The following is a 14806-nucleotide window of genomic DNA, read 5'->3' on the forward strand; positions in this document are numbered from 1 at the left end:
GTAATTATAATTCATGCTCAATGACCTACTAAATGGCCTTATGAGCTATGATGACAAGGATTAGGGGCGGCGCCAGCGTGGGGTCATATATGGGCGGCCCAATGAAAGATGAGATTAGCCCATTACATTTTATCCGCAGCCTGGGCTTGATGTTTCCAATTGCAGGACATGGCACTCCACTTCTGCCTTCCCGTGGCGTTGACCAGGTCCGTCCAAGTACTGGATGGAGAAAGAGAATGGAGTACCTTGTTTCTGGGGCCGTCGGCCCAAAACTACTCCCTCCGTCCCGTAATATAACATTATGGGACGGAGGAGTACAATCGAGCAGCCAACATTGGCAACTTAGTGGCAAAAACATGTCTTATCTTTTGTTTTGAACAAGTGTCATGTTGTGCTAAGATTTAAATTAATTTGCTTGTTTACATCTTTAATGTATTGCAATGGACTTGAAAATTAGACATTTTTTGATAAATAATGGAAGATTCAACAAGCGGGGGTCCAAGTTAGACTTCATAAAAAAATTGTGTTATGTTTCTTTCTCTAGTTCTTGAGAGTTGAGAATGAAACTATTTTGAATAATTAATTGTGTTGATCATGTTGCCTGAATGCACAGTTGACAATTTAATTTTATTGTCTTACTTGATTATATCGTGGCTTCAATTTTTTGTTTCTTTTAAAAAGTCCGCCCCAGGTATCTTTAAATCCTGGATCCGCCACTGACATGGATATAGGGTTCTGTCAAGCTCATTCCACCAAAAAGGCATATTAAAAAACCAAAAAAGGCATATAATGAGATGATTGGAGGCCCACCACCAGCCCCAGCTCCATTTAGATGGATATGGAAATCTTCATGTCTTTTAAATCGGAATTTTTCTTCTACCTCCTGATTTAGGACAAATTTAAACACCAGAGACCTTATAACCAGAAAAAAAAACATACATATTGATGACAGTACATGTGTGTACTGAAGAGACCAATGAAGATTTGCTTCATATCTTCTTCAGCTATGAATTCAGTCAAAACTTCTGGTTGTCCCTAAAGATTGAATGGCAACCAGAATTGGAACTGCTTAAGATGCTTACTGAAGCTAGAAACAGATTGGACATCATGTGCTACTAGGAAGCTCTTATTGCTGGGTATTAGGCTTCAGTGACATTAGCTTCAATGAACATTTTGGTTTAATCATAAAGAGAGCTAAACATAGTTTGGTGGAGGGCATGCAAACTTGGTTAGATCATTTGTGACATGCCCTTGTCTCACCCAACTCCACTTGTATTACCCCTTTGTATAAACTCTATTTATATAATGGAAGAGTCACAACAGGGGACTTCCCTACTGTTTTTGCTCAAAAAGATTCGTATTAATTCCCAAGAGAGCTACAGAGCCACTATTGCCTTGCAAAATATACTCAGTTAGAGATTAAATAAAGCAGATACCGAATGTGCATAGCAAGCCCGAATTCAAGGTGCAATATGCACATGGGCACCTTTTCAACTGAAGGACAGGTGCCAGAACAAACAAGGCAGCAGACTGATAAGTTAGTTGGCACCAATCGTCTCCATAACAAACAGCAAATTCAGAACGGTGATCAGTCTGAACTTGCTGCCCTGATCTTTCCATTTTGAAATCAGTATTTCCTGAAACAGCGCTCCAGGAATTCCATATGTCAAGTTTTCACCGCCATGACCTTATGGTTGATCCATGCTTGGAACCTGCATCCGCGGTCTATGATGTGCATGTGGGGTGCTAACATCTTCGGGTAAAAACACAGCGGTGTCCCACTGCACTTCTGCTATTTTCCATGTTAAGAACTTCAAGTTGAAATAATCACTACTTAGCATGTATATATTTCAAACATTAGTGAATAGCCTAATAAGGTTTAATGAATGATCAAACAAAGGATACGTGCTGTTTCCCACATGTCAGTAATACTAACGTCACCCTCTGTTAGGAGCCAGTAATCAGCATCAGTCTGCAAAATTGAGTAGCATTATAGTTCCGTCATGATCATTTTCGATATCTTTGCACAAGAGGAGTATTACTATAGAGAAAAACTTACTGCATGCTTCTGCAAACTTAATAGTTAGTTTTACACATAGGATTTGCATGTGAGAGTTCACGGAACAAAAAAAGTTAACAGAAAGAGCAGAACAAAAGTTTGTACAGTCATGCATAATGTTGTACTCCCTACACTAGTGTCAAAAACGTTCTTATATTACACTAGTGTCAAAAACGTTCTTATATTTTGGGATGGAGGGAGTAACATTTTATTTGAATTTTATGATACAGGGGAAATTTTCGAAAATAAACTTGAGAAAACCGGACTTACATTAACATCTGACGGGATTATCCTTGTCATCCCTCCATAATCATTTGAAGAACTAGGATCTTGTGGAGTATTCTGCCTGTGCTGAATATTATATTCCACATTGATTGATTTGCTGCTTTGTGTAGCGTTTGTTGCATGTAAGTCTTCACAAGGTCCAGATTTTGGGACATTTGTATGCCTTGGAGGTGTTGCAGCACCACCCAAATTCTCAAATCCATCGTCAAATTGACTAAAAATACAACAGGTTCTGATCAGGTAAAATTCAGTACAAATATTTAGATCCACTACAGGAATGCAGCATTACCTAACTAAGTAAACATCTATTGGACCCAGGGTACTTCTTAATACGATTCTGTATCTCCTCTGGAGATAATCACCAGCCTGTATAGGGAGCAGATACATAAGAAGTCATTAATCAGTTCACAAAACCATTTGTGTGTGCAAATCTCCACTAATTTTACTAATCCTACCTCGTCAGGATCTGGTACTTCAAGTGTAGTACCATGAGGAGCTTTTATTGCAATTAGAGTTTCATTCTGAAAAGCCCGAAATACATGTTAACATACAGAATCACTGCTGTAGAAATACTGTAAAGTCAACTGCAAATGATAACAACTAACGTGTGACATTGTTCATGTCAAGGGCCTCGGTGCCCAAGACAGCAGGACCTCGACTACGTAGTTCGTAGTCGCGGTGGATAGGAGCGCTAGGGTTTTTGCCTGGCTGCTCTATGATGCGGGAGGGGAAGATAGAAGGAAATAACTTTATTGCTTATCCCTAAAGGGTGCTAACTATCTGATATATAAAGGCCCCATGGGCTAATAACAAACTAGAAACCTATACGAAATAAACTAGTCTAGGAACTAATGTGCCCGGATCAGGACTCCTGTCCAGCCTGCGCCTTGCCTGATGCGGCCGTCGGCTGCTCCTGGCCGCGCGGCCCACGTCTGTAAGACGTGCCCCACATGACAGTTCACCCATGTAAGTAGAGTAGCAGACCTGAAAGCAGGGTAATCCCTTGATATCATCTTCCGTCACATAGAGCCATCTAATGGACAAATGAAAGTCAGGTTTTATACATCATTCAACATTGACGCAACACAAGAAATACAATTACCTTTGACTGTTCTCATCTTCCGTTAACCCCCTTAGCTTTTCGCGCATATCACTGCAAAAAAAACAAGATTCCAGGTTATATCATGCTCAGATTGTATGTTTTGTAGAGAAGCCCAGAATTTGAAGTTTGTTGTTTGCAACACTACCAACCTTATACGCTCATCTAAGGCTTGCTCCTGCAAATTAAGATTTTCAACTTCTGTCTGAAAGAATAGGTTATACAATACTGAGCTTTGATATCGTTATCATAATATATCTCAAACAAAGTATTCAGGTGCGCGTAGAATTAATATGTCAATTTCAGTAGGAATAACAAATTCACATGAACAGATACCTGCAAACCTGAAAGGCCATCATCTAATTCCACTCCTGAATCATCCAAGCCCCTGTATGTTATGTGGGGTTAGCTTTATATAACACACCAAGTGGTAAAGAAATAAGACTAAATGAAGGAAGACAAGTTCAAGAAAGGAAAATAGCATTACTTCCAACGAATTCTGTTTTTAAGTGTCTTTTCTATAAGACCAATTCCTTCGAGGACATTTGTGATGTCATATATGCGTCGCTTTTGAACCTGAATAGTAGAAAAATATGTGAAATTTGTACCAATTGGAAGCAATTAAGTATCAGCTGCAGTGATAACAGTGTGTAACCTCTAGTGTTTCTGCAGCATTATTCAAATCTAGAATGCCATCCTCAGCTTGCTTCAGCAAATTGATGAACTTCTTTGTCAGAAGTCCTGAAGATGGATCAGGATAGATATAAGTAACAGTGCACAGTAACATGGAACACAAATTAAGATGTAACCAAATCCTGGAAGATCCAAGTCTGCAAGGTACATATGAATGTGGGGTCAGACTTATAGCCGTAGGGCCCACAACAATACAACAAAGGAGCCACCATAGGAAGCGTAAGTAGCAGGGAGACTCGGTTTCCCTTAGCCTTCAGTTTGAGTCAGAATTTAAGTAGTTAAAAGCTTCAGAGTCCGTTTAGATAGATAGAGAGAGAGTCCAGATTGTAATCAGTTTGGTTTTGGCTTGATGGCCAAGTTAGTTCGCCTATAAGAAGGGACTTAATCCGGTGGATAAAGCAAGTCAATTCAGAGTATTTTCTTTACCATAGCTGCCTAGAGTAATTATAAATTTGATTTCTTCCAATTTTGGTACTCCCTCTGTCCCAAAATATAAGAACGTTTTGGACACTAGTATAGTGTAAAAAACGTTCTTATATTTTGGGACGGAGGGAGTATTAGATACATTTAAGATACCTGGGGACGAGGTCCTCAACGCCGACGCCGTAGCCCAGATCACAGAAATCTCTGATCAACTCAAAGCTTTTGTGGCCCACCGCATGGAGGATCAAGCACTCGCTTTCCTCAGCTCTGGTGGCTACAGTGGATTCTTTGGGAAGCCTGTCTCTACACCCCAGTGCAGGGCCTGGCGATGGCAGGGTCTTCTCTGGCACACCCGCAGGCCAGACCAGCACCGACTTCACTGCACGCTCTCAGCCACCATGAGGCACGTCCTGCCGACCCACCACCTCCACCCAGATTGCTTCAATCCACCTCCCAGCCGCCCACCAGACCTCCTACCAGCCTGTGCCCCAACCCAAGCCACACCGCTTATCCCGCGTACCACCAGCTGCTGCCACCACAGTACCATGTTCATCCCTCAACCTACCAGCAGCAACCCCTTTCATGGCTGGAAGCCGCCCTCCACGCAGCCTACAAAACAATGCCTCGCCTCTAACTTCCGTCCCACCATACCCTTATACTCATGTTGGCTCTGGCTCTAGTTCGGTCCTCGCTTCCACAAACTGGATTTCCCCACGTATGATGGCTCCATCGACCCCCTCAGTTGGCTCTTGGCTCAACCGGTGCGACCAACTTTTCTAGGGTCAGCGCACACACGAGGTTGACAAAGTTAAAACAGCAGGGCGACGCTAAATTTTGGTGCTTGTAGTTGGAGCGTGACTATGGCATGCCAACATGGGAGCGGTTCAAGGAGCCTTGCCACCTCAAGTTCGGGCCATCTGTTCACACATTTGCCCGCCTATCATCACCCACTCGGTTGTTGACTACAGCAGCAAGTTCATGGCACTTCTCTGCCGTAACAGTGAGCTTTTTTTGCCAGCCCAGCAGTAGTTCCAGCACACCACAAGGTTGCCTGAGGGCCTTTGCCAAGACGGCAAGCTTCAGCGGCCACTGACCTCCACTCCGCTATTGCCTTCGCCAAGGCGAATGAGCAGCACCATCGTGCGCCTTCTTCGGCGCCACAGTCACAGCCTCCTTGGACTCGTGTAGCGGCACCTTGCACCTAGTGCCCGGTCTTCCACGCCTTGTATTGCCCCTGCCCCAACTCCGGCATCAGCTACCCCGGCACCACCAGCACTTCTCCATCTCACTCCAGCCGAGTTTGCCGAACGGCGTCGTGAGACATCTGCTACAACTGTGATGAGCCTTATGTCCCGGGCCACCGGTGCGCCAAGCTTTTCTTCATCGAGGTTGACGACTTCGCTCCACATGACCTTTGCGACAAGGATGGATCAAAAGCCCCCCACCCCCCGGTCTCATGCCATCACCGGCCTTTGGAGCCTTCACACGATGGGCATAATGCAGTTGCGTGTCTACATCAAGGACACGACATTCACTGCCTTGCTAGATAGGCTTGAGACACAACTTGATCGACTCTAGTGCCCTACTGCCTACCAGCCTTACTCCCGAGGCAGACCCCGTCCTCCGTATGATGGTGGCCAACGGTGATCAGGTCGCCGGTTCAGGACTCTGCCTATGACATTCCACTGCATATTGAAGGCTTGACATTCCGCAACGACTGTTTCACCATTCTGCTCGGCAGCTTCAACACCATTCTTGGTGTCGACTGGCTCCGAAAGTTTGGGCCCATTTTTTGGGACTTTCATCGTTTTCACGTATCCTTTCACCTCCACAGCACCCATGTCACGTGGTCCCTCCTCCCGTTAAGGAGTATTAGTATTGGTCCAGGAGCCCTCATTAGTCTATGTTTAGTTTCCTTACACCTCAAGTCATGTGTAATATATATATGCCCCTTGGGCCTTCAATAAAGATAAGTTGCTTTCCTAACATGGTATTAGAGCCTAGGTTTAGGTCTCCGGACGCCGCAATTCGTCCTCTCGATTGGATTTTTTTTCCATTCTCTGTCCCGATCCAATTTTGCATCGGCCGACGCTGATCCTCTCTCCGGACGGCTACTGCAGGCCTACGGCTTCTCCTTAGCGCTGGTCCGCCAGGTTCCGGCCGAAGCTACTCGACGTATGTTGTACTGTCTTGCGGGCCTGCACTACTCATCTCCTTTTGGTCGCCTCGGCTGCACGTCTCCAGCCACGCATGGCGTCTGCCCAATTCCAGTCAGCCACCCGCCCAGCCTCTGCACCGCCCCTTTCACGCTCCAGTGCTCTGCCACTCTTGCCCACTTCTCCTAGTGGTGAGGGCCGCTCTCATTCTCAGTGCGGCTACTACAACAAGGATGGTCATCCGGCATCCCGAGTCTGAGTGCTTTCTGAAGAAGCGGCACATGCGCCAGGGGCACATATCTTCTTCAAGGACTTGTGCTTCTATTCCGACCCCTTCAGCAGTGTCCCTGACTGAGCAGGATATTGTGCGACTTAAGTGTCTACTTGCAGCTTCGGATTCTTCTTTACCAGGCTCTGTCGGTCTTGTTGTTAACTATTCTAGCTCAGAGAGACCACCCTCTTCACAGTTAGGAGCACAACACGGGAGCTCTGCTTGGCCCTCTTCACAGTCAGAAGCACAACACGGGAGCTCTGCTTGGTCTTGGCCCTCGGCACCATGATTTTTTCTTTCGCTGCCATCATATCTAGTTCATGTGTGCTTTTTAGCTTCCTAGTTTTCTATAATTTTTGTTGCGTCCACCAAATCCGTTGATATTTTGTGTTTTCTCATGTCATGTGAGTCCACCATACCTATGTCCGTCAGCCTTTTTCTAGTCATTGTCCCCTGTATAGGATTTTTGTGGGCTCTCTTTGCATTGTTGATCTAAGCCCATTCTCTTGTCACCGAGCTTCTTTCGCCGTCGGTTTTCATGGGCCATGATTCTTTAAGCAATGCTTCATTCTTTTGATGTGTCATCTTCTTTCGACAACCCATCTTCTCTTGATACTTATCTTGTATCTTCTATCGATGTGGTGTCTTCCTCTAATGTGCCATCTCTTCGTTATCCCCTTTGGCGACTCGACGGGTTTTGAAGACTCCTCATGCTACGACGACACTCTCAAGACGCGGATTTGGATTGTCATTTTTTTAGTATTACACTTCTTCAAATGCAATGCTATTGCATACGCTTTGCATTGGGGGGGGGTTAAGGAGTATTAGTATTGGTCTAGGAGTCCTTATTAGTCTATGTTTAGTTTCCTTACACCTCAAGTCATGTGTAATATATATATGCCCCTTGGGCCTTCAATAAAGATAAGTTGCTTTCCTAACACCCTCCACCCCCGAGTCGTGCATACACTTTTGGGACAGGATTCGGGGCCCATGGATGATATGCACAACGAGTTCGCCGACCTCTACTACGACGCTCCCACCGGCCAAGACCCAAGACCACCGCATTCGTCTACTTCCCAACGCCACCCCTGCTGTCGTGTGCCCATACCGGTATGTGCGGTTGCACAAAGACGAGCTCAAGTGACAATGTGCCAATATGCTTCACCAAGGCCTTATCCGCATTAGCGACTCCGTTTTTTCTTCACCGGTCCTTCTCGTCAAAAAACATGATGGCTCCTGGCATTTTTGTGTCGACTACTAGGCTTTGAATGAGCAGTCTGTCAAAGATAAACTTCCCATCCTGGTGGTTGACAGTTGCTCAACGAACTCCATGGTGCTAGGCTCTTCACCAAGCTTGACCTGCGCTCGGGGTATCATTAGGTGCACATGCACCCAAATGATTTCGCCAAGACAGCCTTCTGCACTAATGATGGCCACTATGAATTGGTTATGCCTTTTGGCTTAACCAACGCACCAGCAACTTTTCAGGCTCTCATGAACGAGATCTTGCAACCCTTCATTTGTCACATCGTCCTCATTTTGTTATGACATACTGATTTATAGCTCATCACAGTGAAAGCACCTACGCCACCTTGTTGTTGTCTTTCAACTCTTGCGGCAAACGTGTCCTTTTCCTCAAGCAAAGCAAGTGCACATTCAGCACCACAAGTGTGGCTCACCTAGGCCATGTCATCTCTGTTGCGATGGACGTAGACAAGGTGTGTGCAATAGCTGGCCGACTCCATGTTCAGTTTGGGCCTTGTGCGGTTTTCTCAGCAAAAAGTTAATCAAGGACTTTGGATTGATCATCGCACATCTCACGCACCTACTCACCAAGGACATCTTCCGCTAGTGTCGAAGCTGAGCCCACCTTTCAAGAGCTCAAGTGCGCCCTCAGCAAAGGTGCAGTGTTGCACATGCCCAACTTTAACAACTGCTTCATCGTTGAATGCAACGCATCAGGGACATGATTCGGTGTGGTCCTGCACCAAGGTGTTGGTCCCCTAGCCTTCTTCAGCCGCCACATTGCCCCTCGCCATGCTAAACTGACTAGATATGAGCAGGAGCTCATAAGCCTGGTTCAGATTGTCCGCCATTGGCACCCATACCTGTGGGGTCACGCTTTCACCGTTTGCACCGACCACTACACCCTAAAGTTCCTCCTCGACCAGCGACTCTAGATGATTCCGCGGCACCAACGGGCCAGCAAGTTGTTCAGATTTTATTTCACTGTTCAATACCGGCCAGGCTGCCTGAACATCGTCGGTGACGCCTTGTCCCGCCGTGAAGCCAACGCTCTCCAACAATTTGTGCTTTGTCGCTGCCACTGTTTTCCATCTTCGACGATCTACAGGACGAGATCAACACCGCCCTTAAGCTCTTAGCCATGCGTGATAGCATCTTAGCAGGCAAGCTAGCGGCCCAATGGAGTTGTGCGGACAACTTGATCCTCCATGGACATCGAGTACATATTCTGGAGACATCCCTGACATTGGTTGCAATCCTCAAGCACGCCAGCGCGGCTCATGAGGGTGTGCAAAAGACACTACAACGTCTCTGCGCTGACTTCCATGTGTTGTGTGATCTCACCTAGTAGCTGATCTGGTGCATACTTGTTCCATGTACCAGCGCAACAAGACGGAGACCCTTCACCCTGCTGTCCTACTTGAGTCCTTGATGGCTCCCTCCTCTACGTGAGAGGATATCTCCATGGATTTCGTGGAGGCCCTGCCGTGCATGCATGGCATGCCTGTGATTCTCTACGTCATCGATCGCTCCTCCAAGTATGCACACTTCATCCCGCTGCAACATCCCTATACCGCTAGTTCATTGGCACACGCGTTCTTTGAGGGCATTGTACGCCTTCATGGTCTTCCACGGTCAATTGTGAGCGACCAAGATCCTATGTTCACCCGCGCTTTTTGGCAGGAATTGTTCAAATTGTCCTGTGTTCGGCTACACATGAGTTCAGCTTTCCATCCGCAGTCCGATGAACAAACTGAGGTGGTCAACAAGGTCATTGCCATGTATCTCCGTTGCTTAACAGGAGATCAACCGCGTCGCAGGCTGTAGTTTTTCGTGGGCAGAATACTGCTATAATACATCACACAACTCCTCACAACTTGCTACATCTTTTGAAGTAGTTTATGGGCATTCTCCGCCTTGTCTCCGTGACTCTAGTCCCGACAATTCCCAAGTGGCAGCTGTTGACACAGCCCTTCAGGACCGTGATTCTTTCCTCCACGATGTGTGTGAGCATCTACTTCAGACCCAACAGCAGTCCAAAGGTCCAAGCACTACTATGACAGTAGGCATCAAGAGCTCTCCTTTGACACCAGCGAGTGGACATGCCTTCTCCTTCAGCATCGGCCGGCAGCGTCTCTACCAGCAGGGCAAGTTGGCACCGCGTTTCTATAGGCCATTTCAGGTACTTGAGCACATTGGCTCAGTCGGGTACAAACATGCCCTCCCTGTTGGTACACATTCACTAGAAGTGCACCATGTCAGCCTGTTCAAGAAGTTCCACAGGGATCCCCTCCCCCCCCCCCCTCGCCACAACTCTTGTGTTGCCTGAGATTGAAGATGGTCATGCCGCGCCTGCACCTGCCAAAGTTCTTCGTGGAAGCCTACGTAGCGGTGTCAAGCAGATCTTAGTCCAATGGTGGGTACTTCTGAAGATGACACAACCTGGGAGCCGTTTGACGAGTTCGCTGCTCGTTTTTCCCTCCTTCCAGCTCGAGGCCGAGCTGTTTTTCGAGAAGGGGAGTGATGTTATGTGGGGCCAGACTTATAGCTGTAGGGTCAAATCTAATTAGCTAAAAACTTCAGTCTGATTAGATAGAGAGAAAGAGTCGAGATTGTAATCAGTTTAGTTTTGCCTTGATGGCCAAGTTAGTTCTCCTATAAGAAGGGACTTAATCCCGACAAAAAAAGCAAGCCAATGCAGAATATTTACTTTACCATAGCTGCCTAGAGTAACTAGAAATTCGAGTTCTTCCAGAATGCTGAATTGTAACATCTCATCCTAAAACAAAATCATATAGATGGAGAGTATTGTCATCACCTAACGAACTGTCATAGCGGCAAGTACCAGCAGGAGTTGATGGATTGAGTGGTGAGCCTGCACATGGAAAGATGTGCGTGTTTAATCTTTTGCTGCCTGGATAAATAGGCAAAAAAGAGTTTGGACTTCAGGGCAAATGGCACTCAAGAAGTTTTCACTTACCAACATTTGGCGTAGGTGTCTGAGGCCCAGCTTTATTGTTCTTAGTCTTTGATTTAGAATTCTTAACAGCTTTTCCGGACACTGGGGTGAGTAGCGGATTGCCAGTAACTCCAGTGGTGACAATCATACAGTCACTCGACTCAGCCGCATTATTTTCTTCACGTGTGGCTTTTCTTTTTAGCTGCAGAAGAGGGGACTTGTGTTATATGATGGTAAGACAGACTAGCTGACGTCCGGCAAGGATATCTATCATTAACTATTTCAGATTTTGGAGAAAATGCATCAGCTCAATCACATACAAAATCCAATGTCCTGACAGCAGAATTCCTGGATGTAACCTAGAAGACACACAAAGAACTAGGAGTAACTGGCATCTCCATAGTGGCACTATATCATTTTGTTGCACAATTGAACCTAATTTAATACACTTAGAATCCACATAGAGACAACTTTGTGCAGTGGTATTGCAATGACAGAAATCACATGTGAAAACATAAGTGTATTGCGAAACGAGTAAACAGCTTGTAAAAATGAGAGCTGACGTATGTATTTGCAGCAAACAATTAGGATAAAAGATACCAGCATAAGAATTATTCAACAGCAATGACAGCCAAAATAGTTGCTTACGTTGTGTGATAATCCTACACCAAACTAGTTCATTAGATTCAGAGTATTTATAAACCATTGAAACAGTGAGCCTATGACTAGTTGAAGCTTTGACCTAACTTTATTCAGTTGAGGGCAATAAAATGTACTCCCTCCGTTGCACAATATAAGATGGTTTTTCAAGCTAACATAGCTTGAAGCTTGAAAACCGATCTTATATTGTACTACATGATAATTATCTCCCTATCAGAGCATTATGCATGTCTTCAACATTTGCACTCATCTGGTAGTTCGAGCTTGCACAGAATCAGGTATAAGCGGCAAATGGAACTCAGCTGCTCTTCACTGTTACTTGCTGAAACTTGTTCAGTTGATAATACCCCCTCCATCCCAAAATTCTTGTCTTAGATTTGTCCACATATGAATGTATCTATTAACATTTTAGTGTTAGATACATTCGTATCTAGATAAATCTAAGACAAGAATTTTGGGACGGAGGGAGTATTATATTATTCTTAAACTGTTCAAGGTGCTAGACACACATGTTGCATCCACCATACAGGCTGCAGAGAAGGGTTGAACCCAAAACATACATACCAACATAAACCGATAAATCATTTCTGTTCGAGCTCAAAGGAGTTTTTGCAGAGCAAGAATACATATAAATTGCGGTTCAACCAATTCTTACTGCCAGCCATGTCATGCGGAAGCAGTTGGCAAGTAATCCCTCCGTTCCAAACATACCAATTGAGTATTAATGAGGCTATATATTATTACCATATGTTGCCTAAGTATCTGTTTATTCAGGACCTCGCTGCAGGGACCATGTACAGGTGACAGAACTCTTCCTCTTTGTACCATTGAAGAATTGACATGAAACTTACCCGCAATTCCAATTCTTGCTGTAGCACGACAACATGACATGAATATTTATTTTGTCGATCCACGTCACACAATTAACATAGTCCATGTTTATCTAACATGTAAACAATTGTAGGCACTGGGCATTCAAGCTTCCGAAAACAGAGACAACTTTGGGGAGGACAAGAAATTGAGAAAAAAATAAGGAATCTGCAAGTGGATCCTTCAGATACACTCAAATCAGCACATACACCCAACAAAACCCGCAAGCTCAGAAACCATTTGGTGTCTACAAAAACAGTTCAAATCACACACAAGCTCAGCAACACCCGCAAAAAATTAGAAGGAGAAACGAATAAATCGAGAGCTCCTTGTGGAGCAGAAGTATCTCACCTGCGTCCGTATAACAAGCCCCTCATCAATATCGCCGCCAACACCACCGGCGCCGATGCCGCCGGAGCCGGTGGCAGAAGGGGTAGTCGGCGCATGAAAGCGGTGGTAGTCATCGGGTGAGGCGAAGGGAGGCCGCGACGGCGTGGAGAACACCGGGGGCGGGCGCAGCGACTGCAGGATTTTCTGCGCAGCCGGCGGCCTGCCGCCCCCCGACATAAGCCCGATCTCGCGATCGCGTGCTGCGGGACCCCCGACTCCCGGGAGCGATGGGCGTCTTCGGCTTCAGAGAAGGCGGGAGGGCATTGGGGGGGGGGGGGGGGGGGGGGGGGGCTCGCCGGAGATAGGGTTCCCGTGGCGGCGGCGGCGGCAGGCGGTAGGTGGGTGGGGTTAGGGAGGTGGGAAAGGAGGGGAATAGAGGGAGAGAGAAGGGGGGGAAGGGGGGACGTAAGAGAAAGAGAGCAGAAAACGAGGGAAGGAGGGAGGGAAATTAAGTACTAGGCGTTTGGGGGTATCGTCGGGGTTGGATATGGAGGGAACCCATTAAGCAGGCTGAATTTCGAATGGGCCAACACCACGCATCGGGACGATCTCCTTCTTCCTCAATTTTGCCCTTGTATGTTTATTTTTTTTTCTCAAATGATAAGTGTCACACATGTGATATGAAGTGACAATGTGACATGATTCAAACGCTTTCGTTATCATTCATTTTGCCACATCAAAAAGATCGACAGATCGTCAAACAGATGACATCGGTGGATTTTTTTGGTTTGTCAGACTTAAAAATGTTTTATCTTTTAAATAAAAAACTGATTAAAAATTTGTTTTCATCATTAAATCCGTCTCGAATGGATCTTCAAAACTAGATCTCGTATATATGTTTCAATGACTTTTTTGCCAAAACTTGTTATGATGTTACACTAAAGTTGTCATAGTGTTTACAATAAAGTTGCCATGATATGTTTCATCTTTTTTTCTAGATTTATAGCTACCATTGTATTTCAACTATTTTTCTCAGTAAATTTTATTAATTGATCATGGCAATTTATAATAATTAACCACAACAAATTTAATTCATGAATCATGGCTATTTTTAGTAACTCATCATGTCAACTTTAGTTTATAAATCATGGCAATTTTAGTATTTTGACCATGGAAATTAATTTTTCTATGAACCATGGAAAATTTTAGTGCATGTATCATGGCAAATTTAAGTAATTCATCATGGCAATTTTAGTTTCTGGTTCATGGCAAATTTAAGTCATTGAATATGCAGTTTTAAAGTAATTAACGATGGATTTCTTGTTAATTGTGAACCATGTCAAAATTATTTCATGGATCATGGCAAATTTTAGTAATTCTCCTTGGCAAGTATAGTTTCTTAATCCTCTTTTTTATAACATGTCAAAAATTACTTTAAACGAAGAAGAAAAAGTAGTTGAAACATATCGTAACAACTTCAGTGTAAACACCATGACAATTTATGTGCAATAGACATGTTAACTTTTGACCGCCAAAATATCATCAAAACATATTGGTATGGGATCTAATTTTGAAGTCCTCATCACAATGAATTTAGTGGTGAAAACAGATTTTCAATCTGATTTTTCATTTAAGAGATAAAATATTTTAAAGTTTGAAAACTCCAAGATTCCCGCTCATATCATCTGCTTTTGCCCATGTTTGCATGCATGTGTGAAAGAAATAAAAAGGGTGGCGTGTCACGATGGGTGACTAG

At 44.8% G+C, this 14806-nt stretch overlaps 1 protein-coding gene across 4 annotated transcripts; it reads right to left on the reverse strand.

Annotated features, from left to right (window-relative positions):
• Positions 1–839: 839 nt before the first annotated feature.
• LOC123137255 (transcription factor E2FA) lies at positions 840–13396 on the reverse strand. 4 transcript variants are annotated; one of them, XM_044556923.1, is made up of 14 exons: positions 13072–13396; positions 11212–11392; positions 11050–11106; positions 4099–4184; positions 3931–4019; positions 3780–3831; positions 3596–3648; positions 3447–3497; positions 3236–3377; positions 2800–2865; positions 2634–2710; positions 2330–2558; positions 1906–1972; positions 840–1789 (listed from the first exon to the last, which is right to left on the reverse strand). In XM_044556923.1, exons 1-14 carry the CDS (start codon positions 13285–13287, stop codon positions 1689–1691), a joined length of 1467 nt encoding a protein of 488 aa, XP_044412858.1. In that variant the 5' UTR covers positions 13288–13396; the 3' UTR covers positions 840–1688. The 4 variants fall into 4 exon arrangements, with proteins under 4 accessions (XP_044412858.1, XP_044412860.1, XP_044412857.1 ...); XM_044556925.1 differs by having other exon boundaries at positions 3329–3377; positions 13072–13395; XM_044556922.1 differs by having other exon boundaries at positions 840–1792; positions 13072–13394.
• Positions 13397–14806: the final 1410 nt, after the last annotated feature.

The sequence above is a fragment of the Triticum aestivum genome, chromosome 6B (genome assembly GCF_018294505.1).
Source record: "Triticum aestivum cultivar Chinese Spring chromosome 6B, IWGSC CS RefSeq v2.1, whole genome shotgun sequence".
NCBI classification, from domain to species: domain Eukaryota; kingdom Viridiplantae; phylum Streptophyta; class Magnoliopsida; order Poales; family Poaceae; genus Triticum; species Triticum aestivum.